The sequence below is a fragment of the Pinus tabuliformis genome, chromosome 1_2 (genome assembly GCF_031772625.1).
Source record: "Pinus tabuliformis cultivar Carrire ecotype Pingquan chromosome 1_2, CPIR1, whole genome shotgun sequence".
In the NCBI taxonomy this organism is placed as follows: Eukaryota; Viridiplantae; Streptophyta; class Pinopsida; order Pinales; family Pinaceae; genus Pinus; species Pinus tabuliformis.
This window is the reverse complement of record NC_142298.1, coordinates 487,461,668-487,483,545: the sequence shown is the minus strand read 5'-3', so window position 1 is coordinate 487,483,545 and position 21,878 is coordinate 487,461,668. Positions and strand designations below refer to the sequence as shown.

Sequence of the window (21,878 nt, the reverse complement as noted above, 5' to 3'; positions counted from 1 at the left end):
CACGGTGGTATCCAGCACATATCCAAACAGCGCACTGAAGAGCTTCGTCAATTAGACAGCTTCACAGGAGGCCATACTAGCAGTTACGTATTTGGCCTCAGCGGTGCTCAAGGCAACCAATTTCTACTTCCTGCTCATCCAAGATATCGAAGCAGAACCCAAAGAAAAATAGCATCCAGAAGTGTTCTTGCAATCCACCACACTGCCAGCCCAATCAGCATCAGAATAACCATGCAGCCTCACATCTCCAACAGTGCATCTCAATCCATGAGTGATTGTGCCCCGAAGATATCTCAGAAGATTCTTGGCACCAATCCAATGTATATGATGAGGCTCAACCATATTTTGGCTCAATGTGTTAACTACAAAACATATGTCCGAACGGGATTTCACCAAGAACATCAATGCTCCTATGAGTTGACGATACTCAGAAGCATTTCCCAATTCAGGTCCAGCAGCACTACCACATAACTTCTTAAAGTTAAGTTCCATCGGAATAGTCACAGGCTTGCAGTTCACCATCCCAAATCTTTCCAATATCTTCACAACATATTTTCCTTGAGAGAGGAAAATTTCACCTAGCTTTTGTCAATCCTCCAACCCTAGGAAATAGTGCATCAGTCCTAAGTCCTTCATCTCAAATTCAAAAGCCAACTCCCTCTTACATTTGCGAATGAGAGGGTCTGCACCTGTTAGAAAGAGGTCGTCCACATAAAGTACCAGAATGAGAGGTTTATCATTTTCAACCTTAAAGTAAAGGTTCAGATCGGCTTCACTTCTAGTGAATCCCAACTTCATCAGATAGATATCGATCCTCTCATACCAAGCCTGAGGTGCTTGCTTCAATCCATAGAGAGCTTTCTTCAACCTGCATACATGAGATTCCTGATCATGAACCTCAAACCCCTCGAGTTGTTCCACATAGACTTCCTCTTTGATTGAACCATGCAAGAAAGCGGTCTTGACATCCATCTGATGTAGGTTCCATCCTTACGAGACAACAAGGGCTATGATCGAGCAGATGGTTGTGTATCGAGCAACAGGTGCAAATATCTCATCATAATCTACACCTTCCTTTTGAGAGAAGCCTTGAGCAACAAAGCGAGCCTTGAACTTTTTTGCACTTCCATCAACTCCATGCTTGATTTTGTAGAGCCACTTAGAGGTGACAACCGATTTGTCCTAGGGTCTAGGGACCACATCCCAGACATCATTCTTCATAATTGACTTGTATTCTTCATTCATAGCATCCTTCCATACTTGATGCTTCACGGTTTCTTCAAATGATGAAGGCTCATTTTGAAAGATAGTACTCATGGCAGTCAAATATCCTTGATACCTGTTCGGCTTCTTGCTTTCACGGAAAGTCCCCCTTGGTGCAATGTGTCTCTCGGCATCTTCGAGAGTCTCCCTAAGCCATGAGGGTCTCCTTTTGGAGGAGGAGGGCTCATGAGGAGGAGGATCAATAAGATCCATAGGTTCATCAACATCAAGCATCGTTTCGTATTATTTTGCACCCTAATTTCCGGTGTCAGCTTCTTTGTCCTTCCTTAGGATAGGAAGGTTGTTGATCTTCCTGAGGGCCATATCTTCGTCAAAGGTGACATCATGAATTATCTCAACTTCCTTTTGACCAGCCACATAAATTCTATATCCCTTAGAATTTTCACTATAGCCCACAAAGATTCCTTTCTTCCCAGATGCACCCAATTTGCTTCTTTTCTCTTTCGACACATGAAAATATACAGGACTTCCAAAAATTCTAAAATGAGAGACATCGGGTTTCTTACCAATGAACATTTCTTCAGGAGTCTTGGAGTCCAATGCTTGATGAGGGCATCAGTTTGAACATACACGGCGGTATTTGCAGCTTCAGCCCATAAGAACTTTGGAAGGTCTTGATCATGAAGCATGGCACGAACTGCGTCTACAACAAAGCGATTCATCCTTTCAGCCACACCATTTTGCTCATGAGTGTATGGCATTGTAGTCTCCCTCTTAATGCCAGCTTCTCTGCAATAATCTTGGAATTCATTGGATTCGTACCGAGTCCCATTATCAGTCCTCAATATCTTGATTTTCTTGTCATATTGGTTTTCGATCAAGGCTTTGAAGTGTCGGAACCAAGTGAACACTTCATCCTTCTTCTTCAAGAAGTAGATCCAGGTCTTGCGAGAATAATCATCCATAAAAGTGAGATAATATAAGTATCCTCCCAAAGAGTTTATGGGCATCATACCAGATATGTCAGAGTGGATCAATTGCAATATATTTGTGGTCTTGCTATTACTTGAGGGGAATGGTCCCCTTGTAAGTTTTCCTTCGGCACATCCCGGACATACACCTCCATGCTCTACTTTGAACTCGGGCATACCTGTCACCATCTGTCTCACATCGAGTAGGGCCATATAATGAATATGGGAAAACCTCTAGTGCCATAGTTCAGATTGTAGAGATGTGTCGCAAGACATGGCTCCCAATGGACTTCCTCCAACTTGATACAAAGTGTCAACCCTGAACCCAAGAGTAAAAGCATCTTTAAAATTTCTTTTCCAAACACATACCTTTCCATCGATGAATGCCACCTTGAATCCTTTGTCCTCCGTGGCTAAAATGGACACTAGATTCTTCTTGAGATCAGGTACATGTAGTACTTCTTGCAAATGAATAATGTTGCCTTGATTCAATTGAAGGGTAACATTCCCTACTCCCTTCACGGGATAGGTGGCATCGTCTCCAAGGATGATCTCCAAGTTTGTCTCCTTTTCTATCAGATTAGAGAGGGCTTCCTTGTATCTAGTGAAGTGCCTTGAGGCACCACTATCAATCAGCCAATTTCCCAAAGTGTCCAGAGGAGAGGCAGTGGAGAGGGTCGATATAAGATAGTACTCTTTTTGCTTATTGTTAACAACATTTGATTCTTCATACCTGGATTTCCTTGATTTCTTGGAGGGTCGACCATTTCCTTGATGTCCCGCATTCCTTTTCCTTTTCCATTGGACCTACCATTCCTTTGATCGTTGTTGTTGAAGTTGCCCCTGGAATGATTGTGATCATCATCATGCAATGTGTCCCTTCTATTTGGACACTCCCTTGCATAGTGGCCAAACTAATTGCAAACAAAGTACCTACCCTTCCTTCCTCCCTTAGATCTAGCCTTTCCATGGAAATGACCTTTAGACCCTGCATTATTTCTCCTTTTGGCATGAGCAGAGAATGCAGTGGGGTTGCTTCTATTAGAAGGCATTTCTTGCTCCACCATTCTTGTTTCTTCTTGAATGCATCTCGACATCAATTCTTCAAACCCTGGAATTCGATTAGTGTTAAGGACAGTGGTTCTAAATACATACCACTCAGGTGGGAGTCCTCCAAGGGTGGTGAGAGTAAGTTCCCTGTCAGGAATGACTTCTCCAATCAAGAGTAGATCATTCTTGATGTCAATAATCCTCAAGAAATAGGATTGAATATCCTTGCCCTTGCCCTTCTTAATATCCTTCAACTTATTCTTGAGAAATAGAATTTGATTAGCATAACTAACCTTGAACATGCCAACCAACCTACCTTAGATCTCCTTGGAGGTCTTCAATTTGGAGATGTAGGCCACCAGATGCTTGTCAATGGAATCCCTGATAATCTTCTTTGCTTTGACTTCAGCCCTATTGTACTTGGTCTTCGCAGCAACCAATGCATTTGAAGGAGGTTCAAGGATTTTACCTTGCACATAGTCCATCACTTTGTTTTCTTCCAAGGACAAATCAAGAGACATCTTCCATCCATGATAGTCAGATTTATCATGGAGCTTGTCTTCAGCCAGGAAGTAGGATGAGGAACCCATTGAACCTTTTGTCCTTGTCCAACTGTCTTTGGTGATTTCTCTTTCACTCTTGCTTGGGCTTTGTCTTCACCTCAACTCTGATACCATGTTAATTTTAGGCAGCAATGGTATGTTCTATGCTTTAGAGCAATTTTACTTCAATTTCTTTATTAGCCCAGTATCAATATTCAGATTAGCAATCACATCAACGTGATAGTAAAATGCAAATAGAACATAAACATAAACAGTAGAAGACAACGCAAGACAAAAGGACACAAGATGTGGCACCAACCAGGGACAAAACCCAATGTGGGGAAACCCTTGATCTCTTCTTTTAGTCTTCAATAGTTCAGCAGAGAGAGATAGTACAATTTAAAAATATGATAATTTATAACAGCAGCATAAGAGCCCTAACTAGAAAAGTCAACGCTGGTCAACAGGGTAGATTTGACCCTCAACAAATCGGTCAACTTTGGCCTCCAAATAGCAAGATAAAATAGCCCTCAAAACAGTCAAATTCGTCCTAGTCAGAGTCTGGTCAAAACCCTAGTTGCAATCAACGCTAGTCAACAATCAAAGTTTGTTGGCCGACCTTGACAATTTGACCATAATCAAAATAAATTCATAACTTCATTTGTACATGTCAGAATCAAATGATATTTTGATCAATCCTACACCTCTTGAAGAAAAAAACCCAAGAAAATTATCAGCGGTCATAAATAAGATGACCCATGTGGAGTTTGGCCCTAGTTGCCAATTTTAACACGTTATCACAATTTTAGTAAATAATTTTAAAGTGCTGACAGTTTCAGTGTCAGCGTGGATTTGTAAAAAAAAAAAAATTAAAGCACTAACAATTTTAGTGTCAGAGCCAATTTGTAAAAAATAATTTTGAAGCGCTGACAGTTTCAATGTCAGCGTTGATTTGTAAAAAACAGTGTTAAAGCACTGAGAGATAAAATATCAACGCTATTGTAGATTTGAAAATAAAAATGCGCTGACAACCAAAGTAGCAGTGCAAATCTGTGAAGACGTCCAATTAAACGCTCACAGTTGGAGTATCAGCGCCAAATGTAAAATTCAATTTTTTTAAGTCAAAAGCAAAGCACTGACATATTCCACATCAGCAAAGGAGCGGGCATTCGCTCAAGTGAGCGTTGGCTAAACAAATGGTGACACGTTGTGTCATCATTTCACATTGGATTATTTTTGTCGTCGTAAGGTAATCATCATGGTAAACTAGTGGTGTAATTAATCATTTTTATGAATGATTGATTTACTATCCCATTTAACCTCAAGTGATTTTGGACGGTGGAAGTTATATTGTGCAGAGTTTAGAGTCGTGTTAGGGTTAATCAATTCTATTAGGTTATTCACCAAAGTTACTATCTCAAACATAATGACACAAACTCAACAGTCAAAGGGAAAGGGTGCCAAAACATGTTTTGTTTTCACTTAACAAAACTTGGTTTTTTACACTGTTTTTTCTTGTAAAACACAGTAACTTTGGACGCATATTCCGAACAGTTGGAAACGAAATTTTAAAAACCAAAAGAAGTTTTTGTCAGTAACAAACTCATTTAAAAAAACCTCTTTCAGTTTTTACACAGGTGTAATGGTTTGAGAGATTCGAAGGGATCTTTGAATCCTATTTTTCAAGATTTTGCAATTCAGTTTTTTCCTGTTTTAAGCACTATTTTAAAAATCAGTTTCCGAACAACTGAGGATGAATTTTTGAAAACCCAAAGAGGTTTTTGTTGGGAATGGGTTCATTAACGAAAACCTCTCTCAGATTTTGCACAACGATCACGATTTGAGAGTTTCGAATGGATCTTTGAAGCCTATTTTTCAGGAATTCGCCAGAATTATTTTTTCTATTTTTAGAAAAAAATGCCCAATCAATTGGAGAACCACCTCATCAATCCGATCTGGGGTTAGATCTTAGCTCCTTGACTATTTGATTTAGTAAGCTATAAATAGATGAAGAGGTTTGAGATCCATTATTTTTGGATCTTGAATAGTTTGTAAGTAGTATATAAAGACTATCATTTCTGTAATGTACAAGGTTGGACTTTGAAGAGAAAACCTATTGTAACCATGTGCATTTGATAAATAGAAGAACTTATGGACAGAAGTACAAGGGTTTTGTGCCAAAGATCATTTTTCAACTATTCACCTTTCAACTGATGAGTTAAATACAAAATTCCTTATTATGATGCTTTGTTTTTAAAGCTCTAAGTGTATTCCTCTTCTTCCTTTCTTGCTATAGATGATTAATGTCTAGCATATTGCTAAAATACATGCCTTTGGAACACAGAATCCATACAAACCAAGTGCTCCAAAGATTCTTAACTCAGATTATTTGACTCCATTGCCTAATGGTTTCTTCCCATATTCCAACCACACCAACAAATTTTATATTAATCTGGCCATAGAGCATTTAACAGGCCTGCTACTGTTGTGACCTAGGGTAGTTGAGTTTGAGGAGAGATCCCCCTCTGTATTGAGGGGCCAGCTTCAACCACAAAGCGGTTAGAGGTTACCTTAGAGTTTTTCCCTCACAACCAAGGTTTTCTCTGAGTGATAACAGAACAGTTAGGGCTACCCACATCTGACATGTTGTATCCTTCCCTGATATGTGAGGAATTATGTGATCCCTCACACTAACCAAAATTATACCCAATGTTTTCACATCCCTTTGATTGTGCTCAGCTGATTGATTTGGATCTGAAGGAACTTAAATATCTATGTTCACAAAATTCCACAAACCATTCATTTTAAAAACTATGGTGATCCGCTCCTTCCAAGGACTGAAGTTAACAGCCCCATCCAACCTATCTTCATATTGCAAACTACCCATTGATGCCATCTCACAAATCGACCTGGTAACTCGACCACAAAACCCCAGCTGCAAAATTAAAAAGAATTAAGAAATTTGTTTGTATTTAAACTTCTTGAAATTTATATGCAGCTAATAAAATCCGAGAAAGATCAATCACATATTACAATAGATAAACACCCACAACAATTCTCCTTCATTAATTATTCTCAAGAAAATCAGGGTTTCAACCCACAAAGAAATTACAAGGAAATATGCATTCACTAGAACTTGCGACTCAGCCCCACTGGAAGAATTCGGCCCTAGGAATTTCAGTCCACTAGAAATTAGCCTCTGAAGAAATTCGGCGTGGAGAATTCAGCCCACCTCTTCACTAGCAACTCAACCTTGCACCTTCCCTTCAAACAGCCTCTGCGCCTTAGGAAATATAGCCCCGACAAATCGGCCTCTCCAACAAATCAACCTCCTTTTCGCTTCAACAATTCAACCCTATAGTCTCTAGTGATTCAACCTCTTGGAAACGCTCTTGAATCCCCTTGCATTCTTCCTCCTTTGCGCTATAGTCTGGTTGAGCCTCTCGCCAATAAATCATCTTTTACATGCTAAGAAACCAACCCTATGCAAAAGAACTTTCAAAGCTACCACAAACTTCAAAACCACAAGGCATATGACAGGAGCGTGGGTTCAGTTCAACAACCTGAGTAGGACTCAAAACTACATCTAGAGTTTTGTGATGATGCCTAACATGTAGTTAAAGGAGTTGGAACATCAATGATGTTCCAACTTGAGTTGGGGCACAGGATGGAAGTGAAGGACATGTTGTGGGTGCCAAAACTAAAGTGGAGTTTGCTCTCAGTCTCCAAGATGGAGAAGAAGGTGTTCTGTGTTACTTTCTAGGATGGGCAGGTACTGATCAAACCCAGCAGATCTAGCTCTTATGAGGGACATGTCTTAGGAGTTAGAGAGAGAGAAACACATATAGGCTAAAGGGCCAGCCTATTCGAGCAAAGGCACAAAGAAAAGCAGTGGCAGAGAACGAGCAAGCAGCTCCGAAAGTTGAACAGCTCAAAGGGAGTCAGCCTTCAACTTTAGGGGTGGAGGCCTCTTAGTACGAAATTCCCCCAAATCTGTTAAGAAGGCATCTTAGTATGAGATGACCTTACAAGATGTTCACGAGAAGGAGGCTTCTAGGAACCAGGCCAAGGCAATCAGATTTCTAAGACATTTCCAAACCAGAGGGCGGGAAAGGCTTCCAATTCAGAGGGAACAGCCAAGGAAGCAAATGCAGGATCAAAGTCAATCGCATGTGGCAAAAGTACCTCCCTCGCTAAGGAGTGTAGATGTTTGTAGCTCGGGCAAATACTTCTACATAGGCCTATGTATCTAGACATGCAGAAGTTGCCTAGCTTAGCCTAAGTTAGACTTACGAAAAAGACATAATTATTATGCTGGCTTATTGAGTTAAAGTTAACTTAGGAAAAGTAATAGTGATTATGTTTTAATTTCACTAAGTGTGTTGGGTCTGAGGAAGGGGCAGCAAGGAGATCCAAATCAGCCAAGGAGGGTTGCTCAGCTGGATCAGATGCAGTGTTGTATGTATTTCCTCCGTTGAGCCATTTTCCTAGGAAGGGAGCCCAAGTGAGTTCAAAAGTTTAATGAAGAACTATTATTGGGCAGAATCCTTGTGTCATTTTTGTGATTGAGATTGGTATTGTTTGTTTTCCGCTGAATTCTGTTGATACCCTAGCTGTGCTTTTTATTCAGTAGATCCGGATCAGTGATGGTGGGCCTTTCGATCATTAGGATAAGGGAGATCCCCTAAAACAAATTATTACCGTCGAAAAGTTTGAAGATATCAAGCCCAGTGTACCAGCAGGTATTGAAGGTGAAGAAGACTCGAGCGGGTATGATGTGGAAGAACAAGAACAAGCAGGCGATGTGCATGCAGGTCAAATAAATAAACAAAGAAAGGTGACTGACAACAGTAATGTACAGCAGATTACAAAAAACTTAAAAATGATAATGGTTGAAAAGTCATCAGAGTGCAATATTCCCTCAACCTGGTTGTCAAAATTGCTGCAGTAACAAGAAACAGTGTAAAGGATCCAAGATGAGTTAGAAAGACTTGAGATTGATTCCAAGTTCGGACGAAGAAGAGGAATCTGTGGAAGATTGCAGGTACCCGTGAACGAGGATGTTCCACTCAAAGAACCAAGGGAGTTTGATCCAGGGGCATCTGCATGTCTTCCTGATTCAATCAAAAATCATCTGGTTGAAGATCATTTGGGATTATTGTTTCATGCATTACAGCTGCACGACTGTATGACCATTCAATAATGGAGGATGCAGTCTTGGAATACAAGTGTTGTGGACAGTAAGGGGATACCAAACCTGCAATCCCTCTAAAAGTGATCGAGATTGTAACAGATCCCTACATATTCGGGCAACCAAAGAAGATGACATAGAAAGTGAGCAGACTTTTGTTGCACCAGCAATGGAATATTAATGGCATAATCATAGCACCTTTACTCCATATCATAAGTCATCCCCACATTGGATCCACTGACAGAAACGTGACTGGAATTTTATTGCTGCCATTGTAAATGGGAGGGTGGGAGGTGGAGTGGGGGGGTGAGTGAGGAATACTGTGTGAATGCTGCCTCCCATTTCCACAAAATTCTGTTATTCTGAATTCAAATGCTGGAACGATGGTATATCGAGAGCCAAAATACTCTCTGTTTTGGTATAAAAGGAAGAATAGTGTGAGTTCGGCAGTCCAGGGGTCTGAGCGTTGGACTGTACACAATGGTCCTGAAGGGCACTAGTTGAAACTTGAATCATTGAGGGTTGTGTGAGTGCATCGAAATGGCCTTTGGCCTGCTTTTGTAATTGTCTGGTTTGGGTTTTCAGGGAGTCTATTGTTGATATTCTCACACATGTTGCCATCATTTTCCATAACACTTGACATGGGGTGGCATACGAGGAAGTATGCCTATAACTGGGTAGCGAGTATCCCCTTGCCAATCTTTTTTCTAGTCCGTCACTTGATAAAAGTATTGTATACATTTCCTGTGGACATCTGGTTGTGTCATGCAATGGCATTGTGAATATTTGGATGAAACGTAAACTCTGTATATATATTCTACATTTGTTGTATTTCTGTGAAAACAGAATTTGGTGTAAACATCCACAGGACCATACTCTCCCATCTAGATATTAGGTACATAACAATACTTGAGTCGTTTAGGCAAGCATTGTAACTTTTGTCAAAAAGAGCCTTCATTGGATTAGTGCTTTAGCTGATTACAGAGATCCTTTGACTTCATTAGATATTGATAAAATCAGCTCAATGTGGTTCACTAGACGAAAATAACCTCAAAAATCCATAAAGATATATAGATAGATAAAAGGTCATACTCATTCCAACATAATCAGGAGATACTAAAGCGCATCAACAAGCATGGAGTAAGAGACTTACAATAGTGGGTCCAGAGGTCAGGTTCAGCTCTTCAGAAAGCGGCTTTTGCATAGTGGATGCAGAAGCAAGCGTATGCATCTTGGTATCATCAATCACTTGGCAATAAAGGTGTTTGTTAGACCGGAAAACCGCTAACCGAGGCCTCTCTGTTGTGCCTTCAACCTTCAAAGTTTAAATATATATACAACACTAGTAATTAATAACTAAAGGTAGAAGAGAATAAACCTAACTCGTTTTGTTTGGTTGCAAAACCCATCATACCTTCTTCCTAATACGAACATGGCGAGCAATCCTGTTTTCTCTACTGGTCTTTTTCGCGGCCTCAATCTTCAATGTATGCATTACCGGTTTCTCTGCACATTGCGGGACATGTATATAAATTGTGAGTTTAGGTAATTGGAGAAGAGGTCACGGTGACTGCTTGGTTCAACTTACCTGTGCAGGAGATGAAACGAATACGAGAAGAAGAAGTGGAAAGGAGAGGAAGATGACTACATAGGCCATCGAATTCCTTAAAGTGAGTTGTGGGGATTATAGATAGAGAAGCAACAGCAGCCATAGCCATTTTCTTCTGTAATTCTATTTATTTTCCTCAACAGTCAGCTTTCTGTGTTTTGAACTCTTGCCTTATCCAAACATGAGCACCATTGAAACTAAAAGGCAGACCTCATATGGAAGATAACTGCATTTAAATAGTTCGTACGAATTGATCACCAAGACCAATCCATGTATAAATACTTATAAGAGCTAAATTTAAATTAATAAAAAGTGAATTTATATAATAAAATTTAATTATATTCATTAAATTGAAAGTACATTGTGCACTTCATTTACATCTGAACTCTAAAAATCAGATAAATATAAATATAAATATAAATATATATATATATATATATATATATATATATAATTATATAAAAGTTAATCACTCTCACAGAATTGAGAAGTGCATTTGCATTAATAGTTATTTAGAAAATGATAAATTGATTATAACATTAATGCTAGCAATTTTACAAGAAGAGGTGCAAAAAGAATGCCATCATGAAGAGTCAATAAAATATATGGACAATAAAATGCAATCGGAATTTCTATATATATTCTAAAGAATATAGTATGAGATTAAATTTAAGAAGAAGTTACATTAACATAAATGTCCGAGAACAATGGTAAGTCTTGAAGGCACAAGGTACATAGCAGAGGAGTTTGATTTCTTTGGGTTTTTTTTAAATGGCATGAAATAAATTCAGAACGCCGAAATTATGAGGTATCTATCAGTTAAAGATATCACTTGCACTTGGGAAAAATGATTTTTATCAGTAAGTTGTTGCGAAGATGAGCAAAAATCAAATTACAGATAGAATTGTTGTATTAATGAGTGTTGTGAAAAGCTCTGTGATTGTAACAATTGAGTCGAGTGTTCCTTTTAAGAAAGCTTATGTTAGCATTTGTGTGAAAAGGTTGTTGGATTAATATGTCATTTATATACAATAGTCATTTGCAAAAGGATTGCAATATTGATTGAGATAACTCTCTAAAATCCACAAATGGTTCATCATCTTTAACAAGTAAGAAATGAGGCACACACTCAATTAAATTGATCTCCAAGCATCATCGTGCCCATTATTCTATTTTGTACTCTCAGTTTGAAGAATCAATTCTGTGGCATAACTCCTTATATCATTTATGTTGTTTGCAAGAATTATTGAGATACAATAAGCAATTCTTAATACATATATTTATGTACTTTAATATAATGAAAAGTTTTGCAATATTTTGAGCATGTGTGGTGCTCCTTGTTCATGGAAACATAATATTCACAACGAAATGCACTGAAATATTATGCGGAAAGAAAATTAAAAATTTTGGAATTTGGAAATAATAGTAGAAACCATACCTATATTAATATTCAGAAACCATGTATATATAAATATTTGGAAGCATGCAATTATATTTGACATCTAAGCTTCAACAACTCAAAAAGAAAGATTTTTTCTTTGAAATGTTGTTTGCAGTCATTGTGAATCAAAATGTAGTTTCGTTGCTTATGAAACTTTTCTACGACGGTGATGATTTATCTTAGGAAGAATTTCCAGTACACAATAAATTAGTCTTTCATTCATTATAAAGTATACCACAAGACATATCTAATTGATTAGTGATAATGAACAATGACATATCACATACATTTGTTGATTTACAATATAGAAAAATCGCATAGATTGATCGTTCAAAAGATCATCTTGATAAGTATGATATGCAATACATCTTCAAGTGCAATAACACTACAGGGGATCAAATATTTAGAACTATAAACATTTTTTCAAGTGCAAAAAATTGAGGAAAAGCTAGTTTGGGTCTTCTAAATACGAAGAGGGATCAAATATTTAGAATTACAAACATTTTCTAAAGTACAAAAATTTGAGGAAAAGCTTACACTTATAGAGGATCAATTCCTCTTGGTGCTTCATGCATTTTGGGGTAAGATGCCTTTAGAGTGATGTTGTAAGAGGGACTCAGTCTTTGGAAGTGAAACATAACTTTGGAGCTAATAAGTGGTAAGAGGGACAAAATTTCTACAAGTGTAAACCTTTCATTAAGTGCAAAAATTTAAGGAAAGTTTTGCACTTCCAAGGATTTAATGCTTCACGATGCTTGAGAGATTCAAGGTTAAAATGGATATAGAGTAGTGTTACCGAGAGATCCAATCTTTGTAAAGGTTTTCACTTTAAGGGATTTGATCCCTCTCTATCATGCCCCCAAAGCGTTCCCACAAGTCAAGGTGCTTTGTGACCTCTAAGCATGCAACACCAGTATATTTCCTCAGCAATGGTAAGACCAACTTGCGAGTACTATCTCGAAAAAAGTGTACCCTTACGGTGGGACATAGGTTCACAACCCAACCCAATAATACAACATAAAAACACGTGCAAGACTCGTGAGGTGATTATGGTACCCACTTGAAATCCTTTCCCCAAACCAACATGCAAATCAGGTCCAAAATGACCCTAAACAGGTGACTTGAATCCTTACCACCCGATTGCCACGCCCTACTGGGTCGCAAAACCACCCGAGGGTCATTTCTCAACCTTTCTCAGGCCTGCAACTCTTGCCTTTGGATCACAACCCTGTTACACTTCATACTTGACTTTCCCACACTGTAGCACTTGAAATTCGCACTAAAAACCACCATTTTCACCTCGGCTCAACCTTCCCCCTTCCTCATGGGTAAGAAAACTCCTCCACTTTCATGCAGTTTGGTTTCCCTTTCTTTTGTCCTGCATTACTTCCCATGGATTAGACCCAAGTTTCCCCTTCCTTATTCTCCTTTCTATCATCCTTTTGTGTGCATTTATATGAGGTTATGTGGGTGGTAGGGTAGGTGTAGGGTCACAACCCTTCATATACCACCCTAACCGACTCATGCACACACTTTATGGGATGGTAGTCCAAAGTAAGTCTGCCACATGTCTACTCATGTTACACATAGTTGTCCCATGTCTCTTAATATAACCCTAGGTCCTCCAACACGCTTGACCACGTCCACCCTAATGTGATCTCGGTCCACCTTATGTCCAACTATGCCACTTCCTTTCAAGCGGATGAATATACCAAGTGATGTAATCAAAACCATAGCTTGGGGTTAGTGGGACACACATATGCCAAGATCCCATGCCATCATCGAGGAAATTCCATGTCCATGCTCACCCATCAAACTCATCAAAATGTTTCAAATATCATCGTAACCATACCTCACACACAAGATGTGATCACTCTTTAAGATGTCTTGCATTCTCTCTCTAAGACATAAGATGATGTTGCACGCATCCACAACATGGGGGCTTAACATTCTCCCCCACCAAGAAAAATTGGCATCCTTAACAACAATCCAACTAGCAAACTCAAACCAATAAATCTCCAATTGAAGCATCAATGTGGAAACCCATCTCCAAGTCTCCAATCTCACGTCCATCCCACCACCTCCTCCTAGGAGTCCCCTAGAAACCTTGACATCCAAATAGGTCTTTGTCCATGCTTTCTCTCTCAAAGTAGGATATACACAATGAACTCTCAAAATCTCCTGTCATCAAGTGATCAATGATAATATGTCATAAGTACCCACACTATCCAAAGTCATTATGGAAGGATTATCCCTCCTAACTTTGTCTGTAATGTACTAAGCTACAATTTCATATTGCTAACCACTGAAATCTCCATGTAATGAGCCACCTGTGAAATCTGTAGCCATACACATTGATATCCCTCTTAACTTGAACTGATTAGGTGATCATTCCAACCGTAGCACCTACCTCATGAGAAAGCACATCCTCACATTGTCATCGGTCATTTATGCTAGTAATTTGTCACATACTCATCCACAATACTATCGTAATTTTCTTGGCTCCATCATGAAATCCTCCACATAGTCCAAGTGTTATGCTTCCAGAACATATGTCCATCCACGCATCCATCTTGAACAAAGGCATCTCATGCCCTGCAACTTGCAAAGACCTTTAAACGAAGTCTAAGTCCTCCTCCTCAAGAAGGCTCTCCAATCCAAGGTACTATCCACAAACTTCCCCTGACCTACTCTCCAGATCATGGAATAATCAACCTCATCAATCATGTGACTCTATAACCAAATTCACCCAACTCTAATGTTAGATCATGCAAATAAAGTGTATCGAACTCTATCTCTACCTATTAAGTCTACTCAAAGAGACACATACCATATGTCTAAATCAAATTGCACTTGGTCTATCCAAGCTCATAAGTAAGTTAGAAATACTCCAAGACTACATGCATATCCACATGAAAGTTACTCTGGTCACAACCACAAATCCATCAATCTATCATCTCAGTGTTAGAAATTAACTAACGGAGTAATACATAAAAAATTGTGGGAACACAAATACAAAAACGCATAAAACAAGAGAGACACAGATATATGTGATTCACCCAATTTGGACTTTATCCATGGAGAAACAACCAGTCCTTCTTTTTATATTATCCAACAAAATGAAGAGATACAACCTACAGCAGATCCGTTGTAATCTTCTATTCGCTCTCACAAAGTTTCCTCTCTCTTTCTCACTCAGAAAATCATAGGCAACTGCAATACAATTCCCTCATATAAACTACGGGTTGCCTTATAGGGCAAAAAACCCTAAATTAACATAACTTCTACCATCAGATCATCCACCTAATGAACAGCCCAGATTGACTACGAAATTACAATATTTTACAAGGCAATTTTTCATATATTTTTTGCTTCGAGGGTGCTGCCCCTGAACCCCCACCAGCGAGGGCTCATAAAATTCCCATAGATCCCCATGATAGCCATTAAATAGGTGGCGTTTCCGCCCCGTTAGGAAAAGGGATCCAATCCAGCTAAAACAAAAAACCTCTAAACAATTAAGAAGATAACTAGGCTACACACCCAACAATCTCCCACTTGGAGACTGATTATATAAACTCGATCATTGCTTCACTTGTTGGACAATGACTCCACTTGGAGCTGATTATTTATCATCTCCACCATCATACTTGAAGACCAATTGAAACTGAGCAGAATCTTAGTTTTTCCCTGGTTACAACTTTTGTTAACATACCTATAGGATTATGGCTAGTGTGTATCTTTTCCAGCTTCAATTGTCCATCTCCCAACACTGACTGTATGAAATGGTACTTGAGTTGTATATGTTTAGTATTTGAATGAAATGTTGAGTTCTTTGAAAGATGAATGGCACTTTGGATGTCACTGTATAACCTACCCAACTCCTGCTTCTTGCCCAATTCATCCATAAACCTTTGTAAGCAAATCATTTCTTTACTAGCCTCTGTAGCAGCAACATACTATGCTTCTGTTGTTGGAAGTGCAACGATGTTTTGCAATTATTGAAACCCAACTGACAATTGTTCCACCTACAGTAAACATATACCATGTGGTGCTCCTCCTATTATCTCTATCACCTGCCATATCTGCATCAACATATCCATGTAGAGCAATGTTTGAACCACCAAAGCATAATGTTTGATTTGTGGTACCTCTTAAATTCCTGAGAATCCACTTTACTGCCATCTAATGCTCTTTTTCTGGATTGTTCATATAACTGCTTACAACTCCCACTGCATGTGCAATATCAAGCCTTTTGCAAACCATTGCATACATTAAGCTCCTAACTGCTGATGCATATGGAAATTTACACATATAATCCATCTCTTGCTAAGTCTTGGGACAAATATCCTTAGTTTGAAATGGCTAGCCAAAGGTGTACTAGCCATTTTGCATTTTGCATATTAAGTCTTCCCAACACCTCTTCTATGTACTCACTCTGAGACAATGTTGATTTGTGATTTTTCCGGTCTCTAGTTATTCTCATACCAAGGATTTTCTTTGCATCACCCAAATCCTTCATTACAAATGAATTTGCCAATTTTTGTTTGAGCACATTTATTTCTTGCATGTTAGACCCTGCCACAAGCATGTCATCTACATACAATAACAACATAATATAGTTGCCATCATTTTTCTTTTTAAGATAAACACAATGGTCAGAGTGACATCTAGTATAACCTTGTTCAAACATAAACCTGTCAAATTTTAGATACCACTACCTTGGAGTTTGTTTTAAGCCATACAAGCTCTTCTTCAATTTGCACATTAACGTCTCATTCCCTTTGAACTCATACCCTTGTGGTTGTTGCATATATATTTCTTCCTTCAAATCCCCATGGAGAAATGTTGTCTTTACATATAACTGCTCAAGATGCAAATATTCTACTACCACTAGATTTAAAATAGTTCTGATTAAAGTCATTTTAACAACAAGAGAAAAAATTTCATCAAAGTTTATACCTTTCTTTTGTTCAAACTCCTTCACCACAAGTCTAGCCTTATACCTTTGTTTACCTCCATCTTCTTCCTTCAACTTGTAAACCCATTTATTCTGCAATGTTGTTTTACATGCAAGCAACTTGACTAAGTCCCAAGTCTGGTTATGCATACCATGGCTTGCTCCTACTTCTTCCTAGTTTCTACCCGCATTTATTCTTCATATCTTCCTATTTCACTAGAATCAGTCAATACTTAATATAATGAATGAGAGTATCGTTTAGGGGGTCTACTTATCCTCATAGATCTTCTATCACCACTTTCAGGTGTTTAAGGTACTTGTTCTTGTTGTGGTTGTTGATCATTATGATTTTCATACACCTTTACTTTTTCTGTGATCTCATCAAGGACTATGTATTCTTTTTTTTCTTTTTCTTGTTTCTTTCCTTTCATTTGATCCTTATATAAGACCTTTTCATTGAATATGACATCTCTGCTCCTAATGATCTTGTGATTTTCATAATCATATAAGCGATAACCAAAATAATTTACACCATATCTAATAAAGGTACATTTCTTTGATTTTGCCTCAAGCTTTGTTCTATTTTCTTTATTGATGTGGACAAAGGCTTCTCCTTTAAAAATGAGTAGTTTACCTTTTTACATGTCCATGCCTCCTATGGAATACCACCATCCGAGGAACTTGAAGGTCCTTTGTTTGTTAGATAAATAAAATATCTACAACATTTGCCCAAAATTATAAGAGACATATTGCATGCAATCTCATTCACCTTGCACACTCCATGATTTTCATGTTCATCCTTTCTAACACACCATTTCCTTGTGGTGTTAATGGAACTGTTTTATTTCTGTGAATTTCATGCTTTGAACAATATTTATCAAACTCTTTGCTGCAGTATTCACCTCCATTCTATTATCTCGGAAACTTCAACTTATTTCCTGTCTCATTCTCAACCAAAGCTCTCCATTTCTTTAAAGCTTCAAATACATCAGATTTATTTCGAATACAATAAATCCAGGTTTTCCTAGTTACATCATCAATAAAAGTAACATAATAGCGAGAGCCATCGAGAGATGATACCTAAGAAGGTCCCCATACCTCTGTATGCACAAGCTCTAATTTTTCACTCTTATTTTCCTTCTCAACTCTCACATATCTGACTCTTTTATGTTTTCCACAAACACAATTTTCACATAAATCCAAATCAACATGCTTCAAACATGGCAACAAATTTCTTGAGTGAAGAATTTGCATCCCCTTCTCACCCATGTGCCCGAGCCTATGATGATAGAGTGTCTTATCTGCCCTTGTGGAGGTTAAAGCATTAACATAATTAGAAATACTATTGTATAAATACAATGTACCAACATTTTCTCCTTTTGCTATTACGAGGGATCCTTTAGTGACCTTCTAGGTTTTGTCTGTAAAAGTAGTTACACAGCCTTCACCTCCCAACTGCCCTGTTGAAATTATATTTTTCTTCAGATCTGGAACATGCCTTACCTCCTTCAATATCCATTAGTTTCCATTCTGTTGCTTTATAAAAACCTTACCCATTCCAACAATTTTACAGGGTTTATCATCACCTAGACGAACTTGTCCAAAATCTCCTTGAATATAGTCATGAAAATGTTTCCTATCAGGTATGGCATGGAATAAGGCCCTTGAATCTACCACTCATGCATAAATAATATTCTCTAATGAAAGAATAAAAACATCTTGCAACACATCAGTTGTCACATTAGCTTCATGATTGTTCTCTTGTTGTCCATCTCCTTCTTTTACCTTCCGAGATTTACAGTCTTTCTTCAGGTGTCCTTTCTTCCCACATTTCCAACATAGTATCCCTTATTTGGATTTGGATATGCGTTTTCTTGACTTAGTACGATTTCTTGGGCTCCTTCCTCTTTACATTTTTCTTCCCCTAGTCTTTGCAGTCAAAGAATTAGTTGATGTCTCACTGGAGCTTTTTCGTCACATTTCCTCGCCAAGGATGGCACCAACAACATCATCAAACTTTAAAATACTAGATCCAGAGATAGAGTTACTAATAGCCATAACCAGGACATTCCAAATTTTTGGCAATGAACATAGAAATAACAAAGCCCTAACTTCATCATCAAAATTTACCCCTACAAAACTTAATTGACTAGTAACCGTGTTAAATTAATTTAAATGATCAACAACAAACCCACCTTATGAAATCTTCATATGAAATAGATTCATAAGAAATAACTTATTCGAGGTCGATGGTTTTTCATATTGTTGTGAAGGAAAATCTTCTATACAGATAGAGACGATCCTTCTAGCCCAATGAGTGGGTCTAGCAACAAACAAGACAATCTACAAGACACTTTCCTAGACTACAATCGAAATTAAAGAAGAGGAAGGAGACCTACCTTGTTCTAATGCTATGATGTATTCCTTTGTTGAAGATATTAATCGCTTGCTCCCTCAGGCTCAATCCTCGTTTCTCATGGCGTTTGAATACCTACACAAGAGACCAAGAACACAACAAAGCATAAAAGTGCAACCAGCATAATTCAAATGTAATCCACTTAACAGATCAAGGAGCATTAAGATAAATGAAGCATCAACACAAACATTTATGGAAAGTGAACGAGCAGTTGTATATATTAAGAAACTGAAAAGGGAAGCATACAACCTATGCCTTGATGTTGAGGCCTTCCTTTGGGTGGATGTCCAAGTCTAAGAAAATACTCTTCAAACACTCCTTCTCCAAGCTAGAAATGAGAAGCATGTAAGCATAATCTCAACATAGGGATGCAGCAATCAATGACCAACCATTTGGGAATGGAAGGGGGTGAATTTATAGGAAGGGAGAGGATTTAGGACCTCACCAAAGATAGAGGAAATCCCACATCTCAAGGAGGAAACTCATAGGGATAAGATCAAAGGGTAATATTCGTAGAATTCGACCACATCCACAATGAACAACATCCATCTTGTCGTTCTAGAAGCCTCTAGATCACGAAGCTTCTCCTCCAGTTTGGGAAAACCCGTTAGAAGGAGGTCAGCGTGACTTTTCATATGAAAACCACTGAGCAACCTGCCATCAGCATGGGCAGGCAGTGGAGCAAAATGCGTTGATGCCAGAAATTAAGTTTTAAGGCAATTTTCTCCAAAATGATTTTAGGGCAGTTTTCCTTTGATTCTTCAGGGAGGTTTTGGTCTGTATATCATGGTGGATATTTTGCACAGTAGTCAATGTTTTGGCACTCTGATATATGGCATGGGAAGTGAACAGGAGACATGACAAAATACTGTGTAACAGATGCCCCCTAAAGCATGAAGGCAGAATAGGGAGTGATGGTTGAGATGCTTTACAAGTTAGTGCAAGGACAAGAACAACACCGTCAGGAGACCTGCAAATCAAGCATATACATATACATATCTGAAATCTCTGATGATCATGCCTAACAATACATTAATAGGCATCTAATGATACATGAATCCGTGGTATGGACACAACCATCTGAATAAGAGGGATCATGTGTAAGGATCCTTGGTATGGTCGCATCCATCTAAACAGAAAGGATCATAAATACGGACCCACAGTATGGTCGTAGCCATCCGTCTAGCAAAAATAGGTATACAATCATGAATGACTAATAACTCCACGCAACCTAGATTTTATCAAACAAAATTCAGGGTCTTGCACTTCGTCTCGACCCAATCAATGTACGAATTCTAACATGTGAATAGATGTGAGAAGTCGAACATGATAGAAAACCACCTAATTACCAGTCAATGATGTAAACCAGTAACAGGCACGAGAGAAACCACCAATAATGACAATGGCTCTCAAGGTACAATCAACACAATCCACGAATGTGAATAATGGAACTGAAGTCGAACATCAGTGAAGTCATTCGATTGAAGGCCAATAACGTAAACATGTGTCGAATGCGAAGAACTTGCGATTGAGGCATGCAAGCTCTAAGGCACTAGAAGGTAGTTTCTAAATCATCTTCCTGGATAATGAGCTGAAGTCGACATGAAGTGATCTGTCGAATGAGGGCCATAATGAATCCCACACCATTGACACGAAACAAAGGATGTAGTAGAGTGAACAAGTACAATTCAGGACTGTGGCAAAAATCTAGATAGTGTATAGGCAGTAAAGAACTGCAGATAGGATTTCTCTTAAACATATCGACAACATGAATCTGGAGTTTGGCAAAATTGGACAGAACATAGGATCAGAAGTCATGATGACATAATGACATGATCAAATGAGAGGAAAATTGGATTTCCCAAACTCGGGAAGGCAAGTGACGAAGTGAGGATATCCCAAACCCAACACGAATAAAAGATGAGTGTCATGCTCAAGAGCAACATGTTGCTTTTACATGATACAAAAGATGGACACTTTCACTTTTTCCCCCACCATTTTTGGCAAGTACCCCATATATTTTTTATCTCAAGCTTGAAGGGGATAGCATATGCTTGCCATATAAGTTTAACCTTTGGATGAATCCATCCTAGTAAGTTTTACGAGCCCTAGGAAGGAAGAACTTGGTCTCGTCATGGTGATAAGTCCAGTGTCGTTTAAGTTTTACGAGTCCGACAGAGGGGGGAACTCAACATCGTTTTCATGTTTAGAGAGTTTAAAAAATAAACGGAAAAGAAAACTCCAAAGGTCCCTTTTCGTAATTTGTCTCTTGAACCCGAAAAGGTAGAAAACAATATTCGAGAGAACCTCTTGACCAAGTCGATCAAGGTGTTCCTTTTTCGTAAATAGTCAATCCTAGCCTAAAAAAGGAGTAAACATACATTGATACAACATCAATTCATTTAATTTAACGAGTTCGAAAATACAAGTACTTAGCAATATTTTCATCTTTTGAGAGTCAGAAAAGAGCTTAAAAA

General features: G+C 38.4%; 1 protein-coding gene across 2 annotated transcripts in view; it reads right to left on the bottom strand.

Annotated features, from left to right (window-relative positions):
- LOC149206468 (uncharacterized) overlaps positions 1-10,844 on the bottom strand; it is a 104,816-nt gene extending 93,972 nt beyond the window's left edge. The window contains exons 1-3 of one of the 2 annotated variants that reach the window (XM_089395440.1): positions 10,567-10,844; positions 10,393-10,484; positions 10,132-10,293 (exon numbers count right to left, since the gene is read on the bottom strand). In XM_089395440.1, coding sequence (XP_089251566.1) covers positions 10,132-10,293; positions 10,393-10,484; positions 10,567-10,696 — 384 coding nt within the window. In that variant the 5' untranslated portion in view covers positions 10,697-10,844. The remainder of the gene's footprint in view (positions 1-10,131; positions 10,294-10,392; positions 10,485-10,566) is intronic. The other variant, XM_089395439.1, reaches the window with a different exon arrangement.
- Between the last annotated feature and the right edge of the window lie 11,034 nt (positions 10,845-21,878).